We start from the raw sequence: 20497 nt of genomic DNA, 5'->3' as shown, positions 1-20497 counted from the left end.
AACCTGAATCCGAATTTGACCCTTGGGGTAGGAGGGACCCAGCTCCCACATGTTGTCCTCTGACTCCACACATACAACATGGCATGAACACACCCATACACATACAAATGTTAAAAAACTAAAACTAAACAAAAAACAGTGCCTACTGAGGGTCACATAATGACGGTAAGATGTTCATGTGCCAAACATGGTAGCACACACCTGTAGTTCCAGCACTCGGGAGGCAGAGGCAGGTGGATCTCTGAGTTCAATGCCAGCCTAGTCAGAGTTCCAGGAAAGCCAGGGCTAACAGAAACCCTGTCTCCAAAACAAAAACAACAAAACAAAAACAAAAACAAGTATGTTCCGTGTACACATGGACCCATGAGATTTCCCCGATGCCCAGCTGCAGTCTTTGTATCAACACCTACCTGTGTTCCACCTCCATGTCCTCTTCCTGTTCTCGTGTTGAATAAAACGATATGCCATAAAACCCAAGTTACTCATTTTGTTTTGAATGAAGATTCAGTTTTTAGATATAGGATTCCAATGAAGGATATTGTCTAGTACTAATATCACAAGTGATGCGTTAACTCTGGAATAAGAATTGCTGTTCAAGGGGGGATGCAGGAATTTTAATTTTTGAATGAAATTATCTATTATACATTAAGACAATCTTGCTGCTGTAATGCAAAGACATGATGGATTGAGGTGCTATTGATTTTTCTCCAATGTGAGGGAGGTCCTTCTGTTAAAGTTCTACCCAAGTTCAAGTGGGAAGGAAGGGAGCCTTTGCCTCTGATAGCCCCTCCCATGTTCAGAAACTATCTGCCTTTTAAAACAGGTTCCTTCCTGTGTTGGACACTACAGTATCTGTCACTGGGCGAGCAGGGATTTCTGAAGCCTTCTTTGTGAGCTGAGCCAGGCAGGGGTGGTGCATGCCTTTAATCCCAGCACTCTGGAGGCACAGGCAGGAGGATCCCTGTGAGTTCTAGGCCAGCCTGGTCTATAACGTGAATTCCAGGACAGCCAAAGCTATTACACAGTGAAACCCTGTTCTGAAAGACCAAAACGAGAAAAAAAAAAAAAATCCTTTTCTTTTTCTAATGGATTTTTCATAAGTTTCGTAATCTTGTAACTGTCCAGGCTCTACTTCCTAAAATTTCAGAACTTTAATGAAAATTTTAAACTGAAGGTGTTATTTAGGGATTGTTTACAGGCGTTCTACCCAATGCACACCCAGTCATCGTGACAAAGCCTTAAGTGTTCTCTGAGAAAATGATGCTGACCACCACAGCTACAACATCTCTTGGGTTGTGAAGCCTGGCTCCCTGCTGATCTTCACTTCCTAGCTTTTCCTCAGTCCCTTCTCACCTCCTGCTGTCCTGTGTAGTGATCTGTGGGATCAAGTATGCTTTTCTCCCTACCCCCTACAACATTTGCGTTTCAAGTTTTAATATTGCAATGAAAGTGCTATCTGCTGGCATTCAAACAATGTTGCGCAGCATGGTGGTTCTTGAGAAATGGTGATGGGAAGATCAGGAGTTCAAGGGTCACAGCAAGTTCAAGGCCAACTTGGGTCATATGAAACCCCACCTCAAAAAACCAAAAATAATAATTTTTTAAATGTGAATTCCGCCAGGCAGTGTTAGCACACACCCTTAATTCCAGCACTTGGGAGGCAGATGCAGGCGCATCTCTGAGTTGGAGGCCAACCTGGTCTAGAGAGACTCGGGTACCAGGACAGCCAGGGCTACATTGTCTGGAAAAACAAAAACAAACAAACAAACAAAATGTTCCAACCCAGAGGGATGGAGTCTGGGCTTGTACTACCTTCAAGTTCCTAGCAGGTGCTGAGACTGTACTTCTGGGAACAGGGAGACAGCATCTAGCCCTGACATTAAGTTTATAACTGGAGAGGCAACAGTACCCCTGGTTCAGTGTGTGAGCTCTGAGGCAAGGCGGTCATAGTTCAGGCCAGGCTTCCTGGTGAGGGATCTCTCCCGACCTCATTCCAGGTGACAATTCTTGATAAACAGGAAACATTCCATGTGACTTTTTTTTAAATACATGTAACAAGATTTATTCCAGACAACTGTAAATCATCCAAGGATACATTCACATATGACCAAAGAACCCACTCTCCTCCCTCCCCGAATGACAGTGGGGCGCGTACTCAGCACTCCTGAGACAAGCATCTGTGCTTTTCTCCTTCACCCCGGGACAGACGCTGGAAAGTCTAACCTGAACCACCTCAAGTGACATCTGGTCTAACAGGATCAAGCTCAGCCTTCCGCCCCCCCCACCCCCCCAGAGCTGCAGAAACACAGCAAAGCAAGGGGCAGGGAGGAGGAGAGGATGTCCAGACACCGACTCCCACAACTGAACCCTCAGCTTCTTCAGAGAAGTCTTGACTCCAGCAGGGGCTTCGGGGCGTCCTCTCCGCCCACCTGAGTGCACTCAGCAACCCACTGAGGGCAGCCAGCAGTGTGTCTTGGCTCTGCAGCCTATGTTAAGTGTGGGTGGGCTAAAAGAGCCCATAAACTATTCCCTCCTGGAGGGTAGGCTCAGTTCCCATGTTAGGAACAACTTCTACAACTCTTGAAATTTATAAAACAAGTTTGAGCTATATTTTAAAAAAATCAACGAGAATCTAGCTCCAAAAAGGGGTCTTTAGAACAACCTAAGCAGTTCCTTTAAATTATTTATACTAATTATTAACAGGGAGGCTACAAAAGGCAGGGAAATGGAGGGTGACTTCCTGGAACTCTCCACACATCTGTGGCCCCATTGAACTGTGGGAAGACGTGTGAAATGCTAAGGTGGACCCTGGAACCGACCACCAGTCCCTGTGGTGTGGCAGTGCACCAGAGAGGAGAAAACCAGGGACCTGGAGGGCTGAAGAAACAGGAAACCCGGTAGAGGGCCAAGATGGCTGGGACCACAGATCCTCTCCTGTGTCTCCGACTGGGCTTTGTGCTTAGCCAAGGGGGGCAAAGCAGAAACAGTTCTCCTCAGGAAGTAGTCAGCCTGACTTTGTAGTATCTCTGCGGGGGACTCATGCCACCCCCCTCCACCCCCGATGGTGAGGGGCCGGCAACCTTAAAGCAGGCCGTTGGGCCTTCCATGCTCTGCGGCCAGCCCGTCCCGCTCCCGCTGGTGGATCTTCTGGTGCTGCAGGAGGTGCTGCTTCTGGACAAAGCTCTTCTCACACTCAGGGCAGCTGTAGGGCCGCTCGCCGGTGTGGATGCGCTGGTGGCGCACCAGGTCAGACGGGTGGCTGAAACTCTTCCCACAGTACCCGCAGATGAGAGAACTCCGACTTTTCCTCCAGGGGATGTGGCCGGGCAGAGCCACCAGGCTGTTAGGTGAGAACCTCTCCTGGACCCGCGGGCTGGGGTTGGGGCCCTCCTGCTGGTGGCAGCGCTGGTGGGTCACCAGGCTGACCTTGCAGCTGAAGCTCCGGTGGCACACGTCACACTGGTGCAGCTTCGACTTTTTGGCCTGTGGTTTCAGCCGTGGCCTGGGCCTAAGGCTCTCCTCGGGGTCTGTGGCCGAGTGAGGCTCTCTGCCCGCGTGGCTCTGCATGTGAGCAGTCAGCTGCTGCTTGTAGCGGAAGCTGATCTGGCATTCAGAGCATTTGTATGGGCTGGCGTCCCTTTTCACCTTCTGGCTCTGTCCACACTCCTGACCCAGCTGCACCTGCCTGTGAGACTTCTGTTTTTTACCAGGGGCAGGGTCCCTATTGCCCTCAACAGACTCAGGGTTCGAGTCCCCAGGGCCTGATTCCAAGAGGGCAGAATCTGCTGGACTATTCCAGAACACAGCCTGCTCCGAGCCAAAGAAAGCCTGCTGTTCAGCAGCACTGGAAAACATGCTGGGAAGACCTGCCGGGCCCTCCTGCTTGTACAGCGCCTCCTGCTTAACCATGGCCCTATCTGCTGCAAGGAAGAAGACCAACAAAAGATTACATTCCAGCACTTCGTTATCTCCAGAGCCAAAGGCTTGAGGACTTCAGAAGACTCAGAACAGAGCTCCTTAGGATGACTGGAGGAGGATCTGAACGTCTTACTCTTAAGAGAACAATGTTACTATAGTTGTCCAAACTTGTCTATAGACTGGTATTTAAACTATGAAAAATGACAAAATATATTGTAACATTAATTCAAAAGTGTTAAAACAACAAATTTGAAGCTGGGCCTGGTGATACAGGCCTGTAATCTCAACTACTCAGAAAGACGAGGCAAGTTAACAGATTGCTTAGGCTGTAGAGCAAGTTCAAGACGAGTGTGGGCAACTCAGTGAGATCCTATCTTTAATAAAAAAAATTCTTTTGGTTTTTGAAGACAGGGTTTCTCTGTGTAACAGCTCTGGCTGTCCTGCAACTCGCTCTGTAGACCACACTGGCCTCGAACTCCCTATCTCAAGTTTTTAAAAGGATTTTTTAAAAGGGGGGCTGAAGATAAAGCCCAGCCGCAGACGCTTGTCTAGCATGTGCAAGGCCCTGCATTGAACCCACTAAACTAACAGTTTGAAAACCATGCATCCAGAAGGAGAGACGACTCCGTGGATAAGAGTCCAAGCTGTTCTTACAGAGAACTCAAGTTCATATTCCTGGCACCCACATGGTGGCTCACAACCATCGATGACTCCAGTTTCAAGAGTTCTGATATCTTCTTTGCTTTAAGCATGCAGTACACATAAGGAGGCAAAACACTCATACACACAAAATAGTAAAATAAAATAAAATAAATTACAAGTCCATCCAGTTCTGTTCCTCCCGGATATTCTGCTCAAATGCCTTCCCCAGTTTCTTTCTCTCTTGGCCCTGAGACTCATTGCCCACCCTCTATCACTCACTCTGACCACAGCCTATTATGTCTATTACTTACAGGGCATGAAAAAGCATGCCACGATCTGCAATACTCCAAAGACCGGCAGGAGTTAAGAAACACCTGTAACAGTTCTAGTGCAAGTATGGTGGCTCACGACTGTAATCCTACTCACGAGGTAGAATCAGGAAGATCATGAATTCTAAGCCAGCCTGAGCTACACAGTGAGTCCAGGCTATTGTACACTACATAGTAAGACTTGTCTCAAAAACAAGCAGAGGCTGGAGAGATGGCCCACTGAACAAGAGCCTTTGTTTCCAACACCCACGTCAGGTGGCTCACAATCGTCCCTAACTCCAGTTCCAGGGGATCAAACACCCTGTTTGCCCTATATGGATACCCCCCCCACCACACACACACATCATACAGTCACACAGACACACATGCATACATATAAATAAAGACAAAATAAACCTTTAAAAATAAACAAATAAGCTGGATGATGTTACCTCCCAGGACCAGGGAGGCGGATACAGGTGGATCTCTGAGTATAAGGCCAGCCTGGTCTACAGAGGAGTTCCAAGACAGCCAGACCTAAACAGAGAAACCCTTTCTGGAAAAAAATAAAATAAAATAAAATAAGCAAAAACACAACAACAAAACCAAACAGGAGTCCACAACCTGCATGTGCCAGATGAGATCATTGACATTATTTGGCAGTTTGGCTATGGGAAAGTTCCCTATAAGCTACAGGAACCTACAAGATAGAGATAGAGGAAGAAGATGGAAGAATATTCTAGAACTACTCACCCAGGTGGGTACCTTCTTCCACCAAGTCACCCACCATCTCTGCACCCAATTCCGCTTCTTCTTCTGGTTGGCCAAGGACCTCTGGGTTGGAAAAGATACAGTGTGAGTCCAAGAGAGTAAAAACTTACAGCGCTGGTCAGATGCCAGGGAATCAATACGAATGGTTAGAAAGACACAGAGAAAATGTTACTGTCATTTCTCCAGATATTCCTGGACAATGCAAACCTCATGATGTCATCGTTTTCAACAACTGAGTAGTACTCCATTGTGTAAATGTACCACACTTTCTTTGTCCATTCTTTGGTTGAGGGGCATCTAAACTGTTTCCAGTTGCTGGCTATTACGAATAACGCTGCTATGAACATAGATGAACAAGTGTCCTTGTGGTATGATGGAGCATCCCTTGGGTATCTGCCCAAGAGTGGTATAGCTGGGTCTTGAGGTAGTTCAATTCCCAATTTTCTGAGAAACTGCCATATTGATTTTTAAAGTGAAAAGTTTGCACTCCCACCAGCAATGGAGGAGTGTTCTCCTTACTCCTCATCCTCACCAGCATGAGCTGGCCCTAATTTCTGCTGTTCCTTCATGAGGGCCACTAGGCTTAGGTACCAGTGTCCACACAGCACTACCACCTCTGCCCATACAGCTGAGGTTTTGCCAAGGATTCCTTCCACAGTGCCTAATTTCATCCTCCTGGCCTCCCCACTGAAGCAATGCCAGGCAAGGCAGGCTCTGTGACATGGGAATAGCCTTCAGAGAGTGCATAATCCCTCTGGGACATCAGTTACCTCTCTGACCCACTTGGCTTTCCTCACCCTCATTCTGGTCAGCCAGTGGCCTCCTTGGTATTCCTCCAAGGACCCATATTTTAAAAGAATTTATCTAACAAGAAAAGAATACATTCGTCATATAGCATGCATTAGTAATATTTTACCTAAAACACTTCCACAGACAGTACCTCCAGTCTACCAAACAAACATGGAGACCACAGTGGCTGGTGATGACACCGGCTAATTGTCAAGAAAAGGGGTCTTGTCAGCCTGTGCTGTCTATCTCAAGTTACAAGATTCCCTTTTTTTTTTTCTTTCTTTCTTTTTTTTTTTTCTGAGACAGAGTTTCTCTGTGTAGTTCTGGTGCCTTTCCTGGAACTCACTCTGTAGACCAGCCAGGTCTCGAACTCACAGAGATCCATCTGCCTCTGCCTCCTGAGTGCTGGGATTAAAGGCATGTGCCACCACTGCCCAGCACAAGATTCCTTTTTAATTAATGTTAAATGTTAAAAATTAAATGCTTTATTATTATTATTATTATTATTATTATTATTATTATTATTATTTTGGTTTTTCGAGACAGGGTTTCTCTATGTAGCTTTGCGCCTTTCCTGGAACTCACTTGGTAGCCCAGGCTGGCCTCGAACTCACAGAGATCCGCCTGCCTCTGCCTCCCAAGTGCTGGGATTAAAGGCGTGCGGCACCACCGCCCGGCTCTAATTTTATTATTTATGTGTGTATGTATATAACATGTAACAGTTTGGGTACATCTGTGCCATAGTGCATATGTGAAAGCCAGAAGGCAATATTGTTGTGGCAAGAAAGCCACTTGTTGTGGAATATGACTTTAACTATGTAAAGGTGTGTTACATTTGTTTACGCAGCATTTATTTAACTATGTAACTATATAACTATGTTGCTGTTTCACCTTACCTGCCTAAGGCACCTGATTGGTTTAATAAAAAGATGAATGGCCAATAGCTAGGCAGTAGAGGAATAGGCGGGGCTGGTGGGCAGGGAGAATAAGTAGGAGGAGGAATCTAGGCTCAAGAGAACAAGAAACAGGAAAAGAGGAGAGAACTGTTGTAGAATATTTGCAGTGGGTAGCTGTTCTGTCTATGACCTTGAAGCACCACCCCTAGAGAGGCAGCAGGTAACTGATACACCTACCTATGACCTTGAAGTACATGCCCCTGGGGCATGGCCTCTTGGTGACCCTTAAGACCTGAGATGCTCATAGGCATCGGTCTCTCTTTCGCTCCCTCATGGGACTTGGATGCAGGACTGATCCAGGTGACCTGAACAGCATTCCAGAACCTGTGTCAATTCTGTTCTGTACCATGAGTTTTTCCCCTTAATAAATTCTTTGCCCTTTAAACAGACTCTGTAGATTTCTTGTTATAAACATTATTTTAAGATGTGTTACATTTGTGCTGTGGAACATTTGTTTAATGATGCAAAGATGTGTTGCATTCTTTTATGTTGCATTTGTTTAACTCTGTGAAGCTGTGTTACTTTGCCTGTCTAAAACACCTGATGGTCTAATAAGAGCTTAACAGCCAATAGCGAGGCAGTAGAGGGACAGGTGGGGCTGGTAGATGGAGATAATAAATAGAAGGAGAAATCTGGGAGGAAAAGGAGGAGGAGCAAAAAACAAGGAGAGGAGGATGCTAGGGGTCAGCCACCCAGCCAGCCATGGAGTAAGAGTGAAAGTAAGATTTACAGAAGAAAAGTAAAAAGCCCAAAGGCAAAAGGTAGTTGGGATAATTTAAAGTTAACAAAAGTTGGCATGAAACAAGCCAAGCTAAGGCCGGGCATCATTTACCGTTAAGAATAAGCCTCCATATGTGACTCATTTGGCAGCTGGGTAGTGGGCTCCCCAAAAGAACAAACGAGCAAAACAACCAAGAACATTTTGGTGTACCAATATGAGGCTCAAATTTCCCTAGGGTCTGAGAAATTGGGGGGGGGGCAGAGGGGAGCGGTGCACGCAGGGAGAGGACATGGCTCTTGAAGAGTTTTTGCCAGTTGGCAAGCCTTTGAGCAGCTGGTACGTGAAATAGGAACAAAAAACTAACTAAGCATGCCTGCCACAGTGCAGGGCACTGGCATTTCATAGCTAGGAAGGCTGAATGCAGTTCCTGGTCATGCAATTCCCACAGGGCTTTCGGCTTGGCTCTTGTGGACCTAGAAGCAAGTGGAGCCAACCAAGAGCTGCGCAGAGGATCCAGGTGTAGCTCAGCAGTCTAGTTTGCTCGTCAAATAAGGCTAAAGGATACGCAATAAAAGAGGTCCGGGCGGAGAAACCTCTAAACAGGTTCCAGTGTGCTTTACAATGTGCATAGGCTTAAGAAAGAAAGAAAACGGGTATGGGCAGTTATAGAAAGAAAGAAATAGTTTAGAAATAGGAAAGTCTTTAGAGAGAGAGTAAAATAATAAAATAATTAGTAAAAGAATAAGCCACATAGAGATGGGAAATACACAGGGAATCTGGATCATGTATATCATTGTGTTGATTTTGAATTTTTGAATGTTGATAAGCAAACAACAGCTGCTAAGAGACGTGGGATTGCGAACTGGACTGCTGAATTGAACCAACTTAGATACTTTAGGAATGCTTGAACTTTAAAAAAGAAATAAAAAAATGCATTACTTTGGAGAAGTGGTTTTGCTTTTGTTTCCACAGGAAACAAGAGGCTGTGGGTTTGTTCCAGGTTAATATGGATCAGGTTTGATCAAGAGAGACCTCCTGAACCTTGACAGGTGATATCTATCAACAAAGGTTATAGCTGGTCTTTCCAGGACTTGGCTATTATCTCAAAATTTTCTCAAGGACCCTAAAGATACTTCGTCCACAGACAGCAGGAAGCAGTTTGGACTTTTGTATATTGATATAAATTGAAAGTAATTTTTGTTATAACATACTGTATATATGTTTCTACTCTTGTTTAAAGGATTTTTGTATATTGATACAAATTTAAGGTTATTTTTGTTACAACACATTGTATATATGTTTCTACTCTTGTTTAAGGTACTGTACATATGTGGTTCATTTAAAAAGATAAGGTACAATTCTAGTTTTTGAAAGCTATTATTATGAACTATTTAGGATACACATTTAGGATCATGAAACACAGGTCAGTAGTTAGTCATCTATAACAATCAAATTTGTAGATGTATGTGTATATTATTTGTGTTTTCTAGATCATACAGAGATACGTTTTAAACAGATAAATGGTCTTCAAACACTTCAAAGACCTATAGAATATGGCGTTTAAAATGTTCTGTTAACTTAGGGTTTTTCATGACAATGAGACACATCTGCTTTTGGCAGCACCAATTTACTTCAGAGAAGATGATGGGCATTGAAGAAACTCCTTATAGAGTTTGCTTTCTTTGTGGCAAGGTTAGCCACTGGGCAAAGAAACTGCTTTTACCTTGACTGCCGACAATGTGCTGTGCAGACTGGACATGCAGGACACACAGGAAAAAGACTGTTGGACTATGCCAAAATAAGGCAGGACAGTCCTTCAAAATTCCTGCTTTACAGAAGAGTCTGCCAGATATTCTGCAGGACAGAGAAAAGCAACTGACAAACTTTGCCAATACAAGGCAGGACAGACCTTCAAATTTCCTGCTTCACTGAAAAGTTTGCCAGATAGTCTGGATCTGTAGGCTAAAGATGGATGTCCCAACGTTGCAGAGGCACTTTGGGTGACTATCTAGGCAGTCAAATGTCTCTGTCATTAGATAATATTATCCTTCTGAGGTCTCTGATGGAGTTGAAGACTAGATAGTTATAGTTGCGGTTTTCCTTAGTTATGATAGAAAGTAAATTAGTTGAAAAACTTTGGGTTCACAAAGGTAGGATAGATAATGCATTATTTTCTCTGAATATGCTAATTACAAGTGGACAGATTATTGTAAGTGTAATTCTTACCTAAGAACTGTTTTTGTTATGTATAGTATTACTGTTAAAGTTAAAACCTTTCTTTTTATTTAGACAAAAGGGGGAAATGCTGTAGAATATTATTTTAAGATGTGTTACATTTGTTTATGCTGTGAACATTTGTTTAATGATGCAAAGACGTGTTGCATTCTTTTATGTTGCATTTGTTTAACTCTGTGAAGCTATGTTACTGTGCCTGTCTAAAACACATGATTGGTCTAATAAAGAGCTGAATGGCCAATAGCAAGGCAGGAAAAAGGACAGGCGGAGCTGGCAGGCAAAGAGATAAATAGGAGGAGAAATCTGGGAGGAAAAGGAGAAGGAGTGAGAGAACAAGGAGTGGAGGATGCTAGGAGCCAGCCACCCAGCCACCCAGCCAGCCATGGAGTATGGGTGAAAGTGAGATTTACAGAAGTAAGAAAAGGAAAAAGCCCAGTGGCAAAAGGTAGTTGGGATAATTTAAAGTTAAGAAAAGCTGGCTAGAAACAAGCCAAACTAAGGCCAGGCATTTATAATTAAGATTAAGCCTCTGTGTGTGACTTATTTGGGAGCTGGGTGCCCTGGGTATCCCCCTCACCACCTCTTACCCCCACAAAAGAACAAAAGAGCAAAACAACCAACAACAGAGAATGAGGGAGAAAGAGAGGGAGACACCCGGGGCCAGCCAGGCAGCCAGATACGGAGGAAGCAGTGAAAGTAGGACATACAGAATGAAAGAAAAGTAAAAAGCCCTGCGTAAAATACAGATGAAAAAAAAAAAACAGGCTAAATTAAGTTAGAGCTACTGGGACAAGCATGAGAGAAAGCCAACTGTTCATAATCGATAATAAGTCTCTGTGCCATGATTTGGGAGCTGGCTAGAACCCAGAAGAAAGCCCGCGACAGCACCTTTAAGGAGTCAGTTGTCTCCTTCTATCCTGGGATTGAACGCAGGGATCAGGCTGTAGAGCGGGCACTTCTATCCACTGAGCCACCTCATCAGTTCCAAACTTACAGGATTTCTCATCAAACCATTTTAAATATTAACGAGGCACGTTAGCTGGGCATGGTGGTACATTAGGTCCCAGCCCACGGGAGACAGATGACAGGAGTACCTCTGTGAGTTCAAGGCCAGCCTCATCTCCATAATGAGTTCCAGGACAGCCAGGGCTACATAGAGAGGTTTTGTCTCAAAAAACTAAACTAAACAAAAGTATATTTGTGGTGGTTTGAATGAAAATGGCACCCATAGGCTCACATGTTTGAAGACTTTGTCGCCAGCTGGTAGAACTGTTTAGGAAGTCAGGGGCGTAGCCTTATTAAAGGGGGCAAGTCAGTGGGCACAGGCTTTAAGGTTTCAAAAGACTGAAGGCAATGTGAGTTAGTTTTCTCTGCATCCTGCTTGAGGTTCAAGGAGTGAGCTCTCTTGGGGCTGTTCCAACCACTTGCCATCTGCTACCTCTGTTTGGCCATCAAGGACTCTAACCCTCTGAAACTAGAAACTCTAGATTAATTTTTTCTATAAGTTGCCTTGTTCAGTGTTGTATATAGCAATAGAAAAGTAACTAATACTTTGTAGCTCTGTATTAAATACCTATATTATACAGCAGCATAATATCTTCATAAACAGTTTCAAGAAGTGAACTGTGTTACCACAGAGAAGAAACACAAAAGGCTCATCCCTGAGACCTTTCCAAGTCTCTGCAGGTGACTCATCCCTCCTCCAGCAATGGGTCAGAGGATGAGAGTCAGGCAGAGGCTCAGGTGCCATCAGGAGGGCTCTGAGAGGATTCACGGAGAAAACTGCCACTCACTCAGAGAGACCAGGGTCTCATAGTTGCTCTCCATGACATTTCTGTAGAGCTCCTTCTGCCAGTCCTCCAGGTTCTCCCACTCCTGTTCTGAGAAACAGACCCCGTCATTCTCAAGGGATCCGGACACCTGCAGGGGTAAGCCACAAGAGATGATGAGTACGTCGACTCCTATCATGAGTACGGCCAGTGATTTAACATCTGGACTAATCAGGGGCTAGGCTCCCCTTCTTTCCTAACTTTTAAACTTAAAGGTTCTACCTTGGGGGCCTCGCCCTTGCTGCCAGGGGGCAACCGCAGGACCCAGAAGTTCCGGTTGCGCAGCAGGTTCTCTACGTTCTCCAGGCGCTGCTGCAGCAGCCCGTACTCCTGCAGCAGGGTCCCCAGCACGGCCCACTTGCCCTCCAGCTGGTTGCTGAACTCTACGGCTGTCCTCTCAAAGTCAGCCAGCTTCTTCTCGGCTGTCCCTGCACGTCCCTCAAGGCTCTGTAGTCGGGCAGCCTGGGATTCCATCTTCTTCTCCACAGCCTGAATAGCGGCCACCACTGTCCAAAGTGAGATTTCTGTGGTCTGAAAATAAGGGCTTTTCTCTGTGGTTTGTGAAGGTGGTGTGGCGGGAGCTAATGGTGTGGAACGCCGTTTCCTCCTGTGCTGTAGGATTGAGGAGACGAGCCAGTGAGACAAGGTCACTTCCAAATATCAAAGAAAGAAAGCAAGTCCAAGTCCAGGACTCCTAGCTAGCTTCTTTAAAACAAACAAAAATTCAAATATGCTTTTTTTTCTGATAATGTGCCAGCTAATTTTATGTCAATTTGACACAGGCTAGAGTCACTAGAGCCTAAACTCAGAAAATGCCTCAGTAAGATCAGGCTGCAGGTGAGCCTATAGGGTATTTTCTTAATTGGTGATTGATGTGGGAGGGCCCAGGCCACTGTAGGTGGGGCCACCTCTGGGGAGGTGATCCTGAGTGCTATAAGAAAGCAGGCTGAGCAAGGGGAGGTGATCCTGAGTTCTGTAAGAAAGCAGGCTGAGCAAGCCATGGAGAGCAAGCCTGTAGGCAGCACCCCTCCATGGCCTCTGCTCAGCTTCTGCCTCCAGCCTCCTGCCCTGACCTCTTTCAATAATGAACAATGATATGGAAGCGCAAGCGCAATAAACCCTTTCCTCCCCAATGTGCTTTTTGGTCACGGTGTTTCATCACAGCAATAGAAATCCTAACTAAGACAGGTACTGAAAATTTCCTGTGGGGCTGGGCATGCAGCTCTGTTGGTATATCATGCTCACCTGGCATGCACAAAGCCCTGACTTCGACCTGAAGCACCATATAAACCATGATGCACGCTTGTAATCCCTGTACTTGAAAAGGAGGCAGTAGAATTAAAAGTTCAAGGTCATCCAGCATAGGTTACAGGAACCCTGTCTCTCAAACAACAACAACAACAACAACAACAACAACAACACCACACACACACACACACACACACACACACACACACGAAAGAAAAGAAAGAAAGAAAAAAGAGGAGGGAAGAAAGAAAAGTTACATGTGTATTTTATAATAATTTTGGAAAATATTAGAAAAATAGAAAAAATATCACCATACAGTTAAGCTTTTCCCTCAAGCTGTCCTCTGACCTCTACACTCATGTGTGCACAGATATCCATGTACACATATACACAAAGTAAATAAATAAATGTAAAAAACAATTTTTAAAGTCATTATCGGGCTATTGAGATTGCTCAGCAGATAAAGGCCAAGCCTGAGGACCTAAAAGTTTGATCTCTGGGATCCACATGGTGGAAGCCGAGAACTAACCCCACAAGCTGGCATCTGACAACCACAGGAGTAAAATGGCACCCCCACACCCACACCCCCACACACATGACACACAAAACAAACAAACAAACAAACAAATAAATAAATAAATAAAAGCAGGGCCAGCCGTGTTGGCACATGCCTTTAATCACAGCACAGGTGGATCTTTGTGAGTTTAAGCCCATCCTGGTCTACATAGGGAGTCCCAGGCAGCCAAGACTACATAGTAAGACTCTGTCAAAAAAAAAAAATCTAATAATAATAGTAAACAATCAACACTTACCTACTAATCTGTAATGTTATTCTCTACCATAAATCAAGTTCTTTTACCTGTCAGTCTGTTTCTGCCATCTTTTTCCTTCTATGGGTTAATTTTTCTGTCACTTAACCAATAATGTGACTTTATTAACTCTAGCTGCATAGTAATTATTTATACTTACTAAGACAAATCCCATCTCTTTATTTTATAGCAGTACCTTGGCTTCTTTTGGCCCACTGATATTCTACAAACATTAAGAATTTCACAAAAGTATCTTCAGAGACTGTGTTGGGAAATGCATCAAATTCCACAGATTAAATTTGAGAAATAACATTTTTAAGATAAAATGTTTTGATTCATACATAGAGTATGCTATTGCATTTGAAGGAATTTTAAAGCATGTTCGATATTTTAATATATTTCCTTGCTTTCTATTCCAGACAACTCTTTTTTTTTTAAAGATTTATTTATTTATTATGTATACAATGTTCTGTTTGCATGTATACTTGCAGGTGAAGAGGGAGCCAGATTTCATTATAGATGGTTGTGAGCCACTATGTGGTTGCTGGGGATTGAACTCAGGACCTCTGGAAGAGCAGCTAGGGCCCTTAACCTCTGAGCCATCTCTCCAACCCAGACAACTCTTGCTATGTATCAGGCCATCTCAAAATTTAGTGACTTAAAGACAACATCCACTTTGCTCACAAATCTGAAGTCAAAGTGGAGAAAGCCTCATGTCTGTGCTCCACTCTGTGTTGGTGGGGCAGACACAGGCAAGCAGGTATGTGAAGAAGCCCACATGCATGCAGAAGGTAGAGGGACCCCAACTATTCAACAGCCCTACCCAAAGTCTAAGTCACATCTAATACCAACCCAGACCTGTGTGAACACAACTTCCATTTCTGATGTGTCTTTTCCTTTTCTTTCTTCTTTACATTTTTTATTCTATGAATGTTTGGCATGTATGTACATATGGGTACCACACGTGTGCCTGTACCAGTGAAGGCCAGAAGAGGACATCAGATTCTCTGGAACTGGAGCTACAGATGATTTTGAGCCACTATATGGGTGCTGGGAACTGAACTTCGGTCCTCTGCAAGAGTAACAAGTGCTCCAATCCATGGAGTCATCTTTCCAGGCCATCCCTCTCTTCCTTCTTTCTTTAGTACCTATACTGTATATACAGAGACATTATATGCTGATAGAAAATGGATAAAATAGTGAGGCAGTGGTGGCACACACCTTTAATGCCAGCACTTGGGAGGCAGAGGAAGGCGGATCTCTGTGAGTTCAAGGCCAGCCTGGTCTACAGAGCTAGTTCCAGAACAGCCAGGGCTGTTACACAGAGAAACCATCTCAAATAACAATAAACAAGTAAATAAATAAAAACTAAACAAATATTAATAATGGCTTTTGAACACACACCTTTCCCCAGCTCTCTATTCCTATTTTGGGGATTTCCCTTTTCTGAGACAAGTTTCTATATAGCTCTGGCTGGCCTGGAACACGTAATACAGACCAGGCTGGCCTAGAACTCAGAGATCTAGCTGCTTCTGCCTCCCAAGTGCTGGCATTAAGGGCGTGAGCCATCATGATGAGCTAAACTAAAAGAATGTAATGCTCATTTTGTCAGTTACACTAGCTGTACTTCAAGGCTTGACAGCCCCTGTAGCTAGACTACTGCAGTGAACGAGCAGCGTATCCCCATGCTCTGCAAGAGTTCTGCTGGATGTACAATATCCTATTTTTTTCTGCTAGATAAAATACTAGATTATATTTGAATATTCTAAATGATGATGAAATTTGTCTGTCAATTTTTAAATATATCCGAAGCTATGTAATTAGCCTCAAACTAGTTTAAAGATGTCATTTCAAGATAGAAAATTGAATCCTTTTCCATTATTAGTGCAGGAGTATTTTCGATCTCTGGCTATGATTCACTTCTAAGCCAAGTTTCTTTTAATTAGTGTTATTCTGACAAATTGTTCTCATATCCTTTTATATTTAAACATTTGTATAGACTTCTTTTGGATTTTTCCAAAATGAAGGTTGGATTTTCCCCATCCTCATAATCTTTGCCTTTTAATTCAATTATATTTATTGTGACTGACTTTTTAGTCTTTTAGCAATTATGAAAAGTATATTTACAGAGACCACTGACTTCTCATCACTTCTTCCTAACTTCTACATCAATGTTGTCATATAGCTTAATTATTTCTCATTAACTCCGTAACAAGCTACTGTCTTATTCAGCCAGGCATTTAATTCCAGAACTTGGGAGGCAGAGCCAAGTGTTCTCTGTGAGTTCAAGGCCAGCCTGGTCTACATATCAAGTTCCTAGACAGCCGTAACTACCTACACTGTGAAAGCCTGACTTTAAAAGAAAAGTTTACACTTTGACCCAGTGTTGCTTCAAGTCCCATCTTTAGTTTTTCTTTTTTTCCAAGGTCCCTTGATTTCATAAATATCAAACACAATTGTTCAGCAAATGCTCTCAAAGTTGGTTTCACAACTCAGCTCATCTTTTAAGAGTTCACACTAAAAAAAAGAGTTCACACTGTCTACTTCTTGGTTATAAGTATTATTTGTAATGCTGTTTTTAAATTATCATACAAAATAATGGGCTTCTGATTTTCTATACATCTCATTTACATAGGGTTTCTTGCCCTCAGTATTTTTTTATTTTTGGTTGTCATTATCAAGACATGAATTTGGCTTAGCAGTACAGAATCCTTACCTGAAGAGAGATGTAAGAGTACAAATATGTTCAAGAACAGTTTAAATACATTCTACAATGCCAAAACTGTAAGTTCAAGTTGAGTTTGAGATTTTGGTGGACCTTTACCATCTCAATGAAGTCTGCTGGTGACGCATAACTAAGGGTGGAATGACCAGAAAAGGAGTCTGTCTGCTGGTCCTCCTACCTCATGCTAGGACAATCCAGTCTAGAGAAACACCAGACTGCATCTGTGTCTTAAGTAACTCAGACACAGAAATGCTGTAAACACGAGTGTCCTCTTTTCCCAGTTTAGTGTTAATTCCTTGAAAATAAACACTGATAAATCCTTCAGTCCATTCCTAAATTGTTCTTACCCATTTCCTAGAAAAACCATAGTCAATTCCAGCCAAGGCAAAGTTCTCAACACAATTTTTCTTTGACCTCTTTTTTTCTTTCACAAAAAGATATCTCAGGGTCCCCAAAGTGTTTCTGAACCCAAAAAAGCTGCGGTAAAACTCAATTCAAATGCCGAGGAGCACAAGGGTGGTCCCACTAACACCATCTAGGAGTCTGGAGATGAGACAGCCTAGGGGTCTGGATGGGGTTTGTCCTCTCCACCAGTTAAAGAACTAAAAGGCAAGAGAAATCTCAAACACTACCGACAGAATCCGCAGTTGATCAAAAGTGTTCATTGGGGGTGAGGAGACAAATGAGCAGCAGACACACAGAGAAAGGACCACCTGCAAAGCATAAGGGAAACTCAGGAAGCTACTGGGATTTTTTTGAGGCTGGGGGTCTTATTTTTATTTTTATTTTCTTTTTTCAGAGTTGAGGACCGAACCCAGAACCTTGCGCTTGACTGAGCTAAATCCCCAACCCAAGGCTGGGGGTTTTAAAACCACTGAAGAGTCCTTCCATTTGAAGATGACTGATTGGCCCATAATTGTGCAACACAGTCTGATCAGGCCTTGAACTTGTTGATCCAGACCGTCAGCAGGGGACCTGCTGGTGGGAGACAAGCCTCCAAAGGCCCTTGGTTTAGGCTGCCAGTCTTGTCTCAAGTTGGGAAGATGAGGAAGAGAATGTCCATCTTGGAAATTTGCCATCTTTATTACCTAGCCATGGCCCCTCTGTTGGCCTAGCAGGGAGTCGAACTCCTAGTCTCTAACTAGCACTTGGGTTGCAGAGGCAGGAGTTCAAAGCTAGCCTGGTCTACATAGCTAGTCCCAGGCAGCCAACTACATGTCAAGACCTTATTTTGAAAGATTTAAAAAAAAAATAGACAACAAAAAGTCTTATGCATGTAATCTTTACACTTGGGGGTCAGAGGTGAGAGTTTACGGCCATCCTCAGATAGGCTAGGCTGAGGCACGTGACACCATGCCTCAAAACAAACCACTACCAATCAAAACCGAGCATAATGGTTCACCCCTGTATTCCTAGCACTGAGGAGACTGAGTAGGGAAGATTGTCACCAGCTGGAGGCCAGCCTGTACTACAGAGTGAGGCCCTGTCTCAACGACAAGAAGCCAGTTAAGTTCCATCTAACCTACCCTTTTCCTAAGTTAACCGCTACTGTGACAGAGTATGGAAAAAAGAGCCAGGGGGAAAAATTAGAAATTTCTTTAACCACGAACCCAACATTCTCATTTCAAGTTAAGGAGACAAAGGCCTAGAGAGGTGAGCACAGGCTGCCGAAAGAGGTGAGCGCTGGGACAGCCCTCATGTCATTTTCAGAGTCTTCACATTCCCTGAATAGAGATAGCTGGAAGGGGAGGAAAGCAGATAACAGTGCGCACCTAGAGCTCTGAAAATACACCTGTCCCCAAGGAGAGGAGGCCCCGCCTGGGTTCAACCTGTAGCTGCAAACTCAGTTCAGAAAAATCTACGGCAGAACGTGGCACCCGGACCAAAACCCACTGGTCGGAGAGAAGCCCTAAGTCCTGCGGTCTCCGGCAGCTGAGCTCAAAAGCAACGAGCGGAACCAGGGTTTTCACCCGCGCCATCACTCCAACTCAGAAAACGAGTCCCTCAGCTGGCACGAAGCAGGGAACTATGCGGGCACGACCACAAACAATTCAACAAGCTTCGCAGAAGTTTCTCCGCGGAGACGCAGAGAGCCCGGCTCGTAGCCCCACGCCCAAGGACCCGGAGAGCAAGCGGGCGGAGGGGAGGGAGGGTGGCCGGGCGGAAGGTCGGCATCCGCCGGCGCCAACGGCCGCGGAGGAAACCGAGCCCGCGACCGAGCCGCTCAAGCCCCGCCCCGGGCAGGGCGCTGTCTCCCCCGACGCCCTCCCCGCCGGCCGGCGCGCCCTACCCGAGCAGGCGCCGACTCCGCCATGGCCACAGTCGCCCCACAACACCGACTGGCGGGAGAGAGCTCGGGCCGGGTGCCACTCCGCCAACCGCCTGGACTTCGGGGAGCCGCCACCGCCGCGGTGTTGATACAAGGTGCATTCTGGGAACGTGCCCCCTCCCCGTGCCAAGAAGAGCTGCCCCGCTCCTCCCGCCGCCGCGCGGCGTTTCTACTGCGCCACAGTGCTCCGGGAAGCTGAACTGCAGCTTGCCACTCCAGCCATTGAGTATGGGGTATAGGCGCAAAATCAAGAGCATCTTTGGGGTTTAAGGTCAGCCCCTGCGCACCGCGAAATGCTTTAAGAGATTCAAATATGTGTAAGTTCAAAAAAAAAAAAAAAGAGGCACGTGGGAAGGAGACGGACTAGTAGAGAGGGTAAGGGGGGTTGGATGTGATCACGATACGTTCTGTACATGAATGTAATTATAAAAAATATGATATTATAATATTAAATGAGTAGAGAGGGTAAGGGGGGTTGGATGTGATCACGATACGTTCTGTACATGAATGTAATTATAAAAAATATGATATAATATTAAATGAGTAAACTCACACTTTTCTCTGAGGGGAGAACACAGCCTAAGCTGAAAAAAAAAAAGATGAATTCTCAAAGGCAAGTGACTTTATTCCAAACGCTCACCGGTTGCTTGGCTTTTTAGAAACTAGAAACACAGATTCAAATGCCCAGGGCAATCCACTGTAGAATAATAATTATGGTAATCAGAAGCATTGCAGAATTCAAGGTAGCCTTAATCACAAATAATTAACCTAGTCCTTGTACCATGGTGAATATGTTGAGCATTCTGGCTTGGAAACGTCTGGCCGCATCATCACCAGCACCTTTAACCCCAGCACTCAGGAGTTTGAGGCCAGCCTCAGCTCTGTAGTGAGTTTCAGGCTAGCCAGAAATATCGAAAGAGACACTGACTCCCAACAAACCCCCCAAATACCAGCAACACCAGTCACACTTGCCTCGTTTCCACCACACTGTCTGTCGATGATGAATGAGAAGGATGGGAGTTTCCACTTTGAACAATGGGCATGAATAGCTTCCTCTGAGAATCTACTCTCACTAGACTGGTTCTTTCTTCATGTTCTACAAGTGATCCCTGAAGGGACACTAGCCTACTTGAGCATGTGGCTCTGGCAGGCCTTGCCCTTCTCCCTGATTCCCTCTGCTTTGCTAACAACCATTAGAATACATTCCCGAAGCTAGC

At 44.6% G+C, this 20497-nt stretch overlaps 1 protein-coding gene across 5 annotated transcripts; it reads right to left on the bottom strand.

Annotated features, from left to right (window-relative positions):
* Positions 1-2035: 2035 nt before the first annotated feature.
* Positions 2036-19418, bottom strand: Znf212 (zinc finger protein 212). Of its 5 annotated transcripts, none has more exons than XM_006995424.4 (5): positions 19242-19418; positions 12392-12781; positions 12134-12260; positions 5622-5702; positions 2036-3920 (listed from the first exon to the last, which is right to left on the bottom strand). In XM_006995424.4, the coding sequence occupies exons 1-5, from the start codon at positions 19263-19265 to the stop codon at positions 3082-3084; spliced, it is 1461 nt and encodes a 486-aa protein (XP_006995486.1). In that variant the 5' UTR covers positions 19266-19418; the 3' UTR covers positions 2036-3081. The 5 variants fall into 5 exon arrangements, with proteins under 5 accessions (XP_006995486.1, XP_006995487.1, XP_042129086.1 ...); XM_006995425.4 differs by having other exon boundaries at positions 2036-3917; positions 19242-19405; XM_042273152.2 differs by lacking the exon at positions 19242-19418 and adding an exon at positions 18724-19188.
* Positions 19419-20497: the final 1079 nt, after the last annotated feature.

Source organism: Peromyscus maniculatus, chromosome 3, assembly GCF_049852395.1.
Source record: "Peromyscus maniculatus bairdii isolate BWxNUB_F1_BW_parent chromosome 3, HU_Pman_BW_mat_3.1, whole genome shotgun sequence".
In the NCBI taxonomy this organism is placed as follows: Eukaryota; Metazoa; Chordata; class Mammalia; order Rodentia; family Cricetidae; genus Peromyscus; species Peromyscus maniculatus.
The sequence above is the reverse complement of the archived record's forward strand: the minus strand, read 5'-3'. Positions and strand labels throughout refer to the sequence as shown.

Bases quoted from the DNA above. Each gene is read 5' to 3' on its own strand.
- Znf212 (XM_006995424.4), bottom strand. From the start codon at position 19,265: ATGGCGGAGTCGGCGCCTGCTCGG. The intron at 12,782-19,241 runs GTAGGGCGCGCC...TCAATCCTACAG, and splicing joins CGGAGTCGGCGCCTGCTCGG to CACAGGAGGAAACGGCGTTC. The intron at 12,261-12,391 runs GTAGAACCTTTA...TTACCCCTGCAG, and splicing joins GCAAGGGCGAGGCCCCCAAG to GTGTCCGGATCCCTTGAGAA.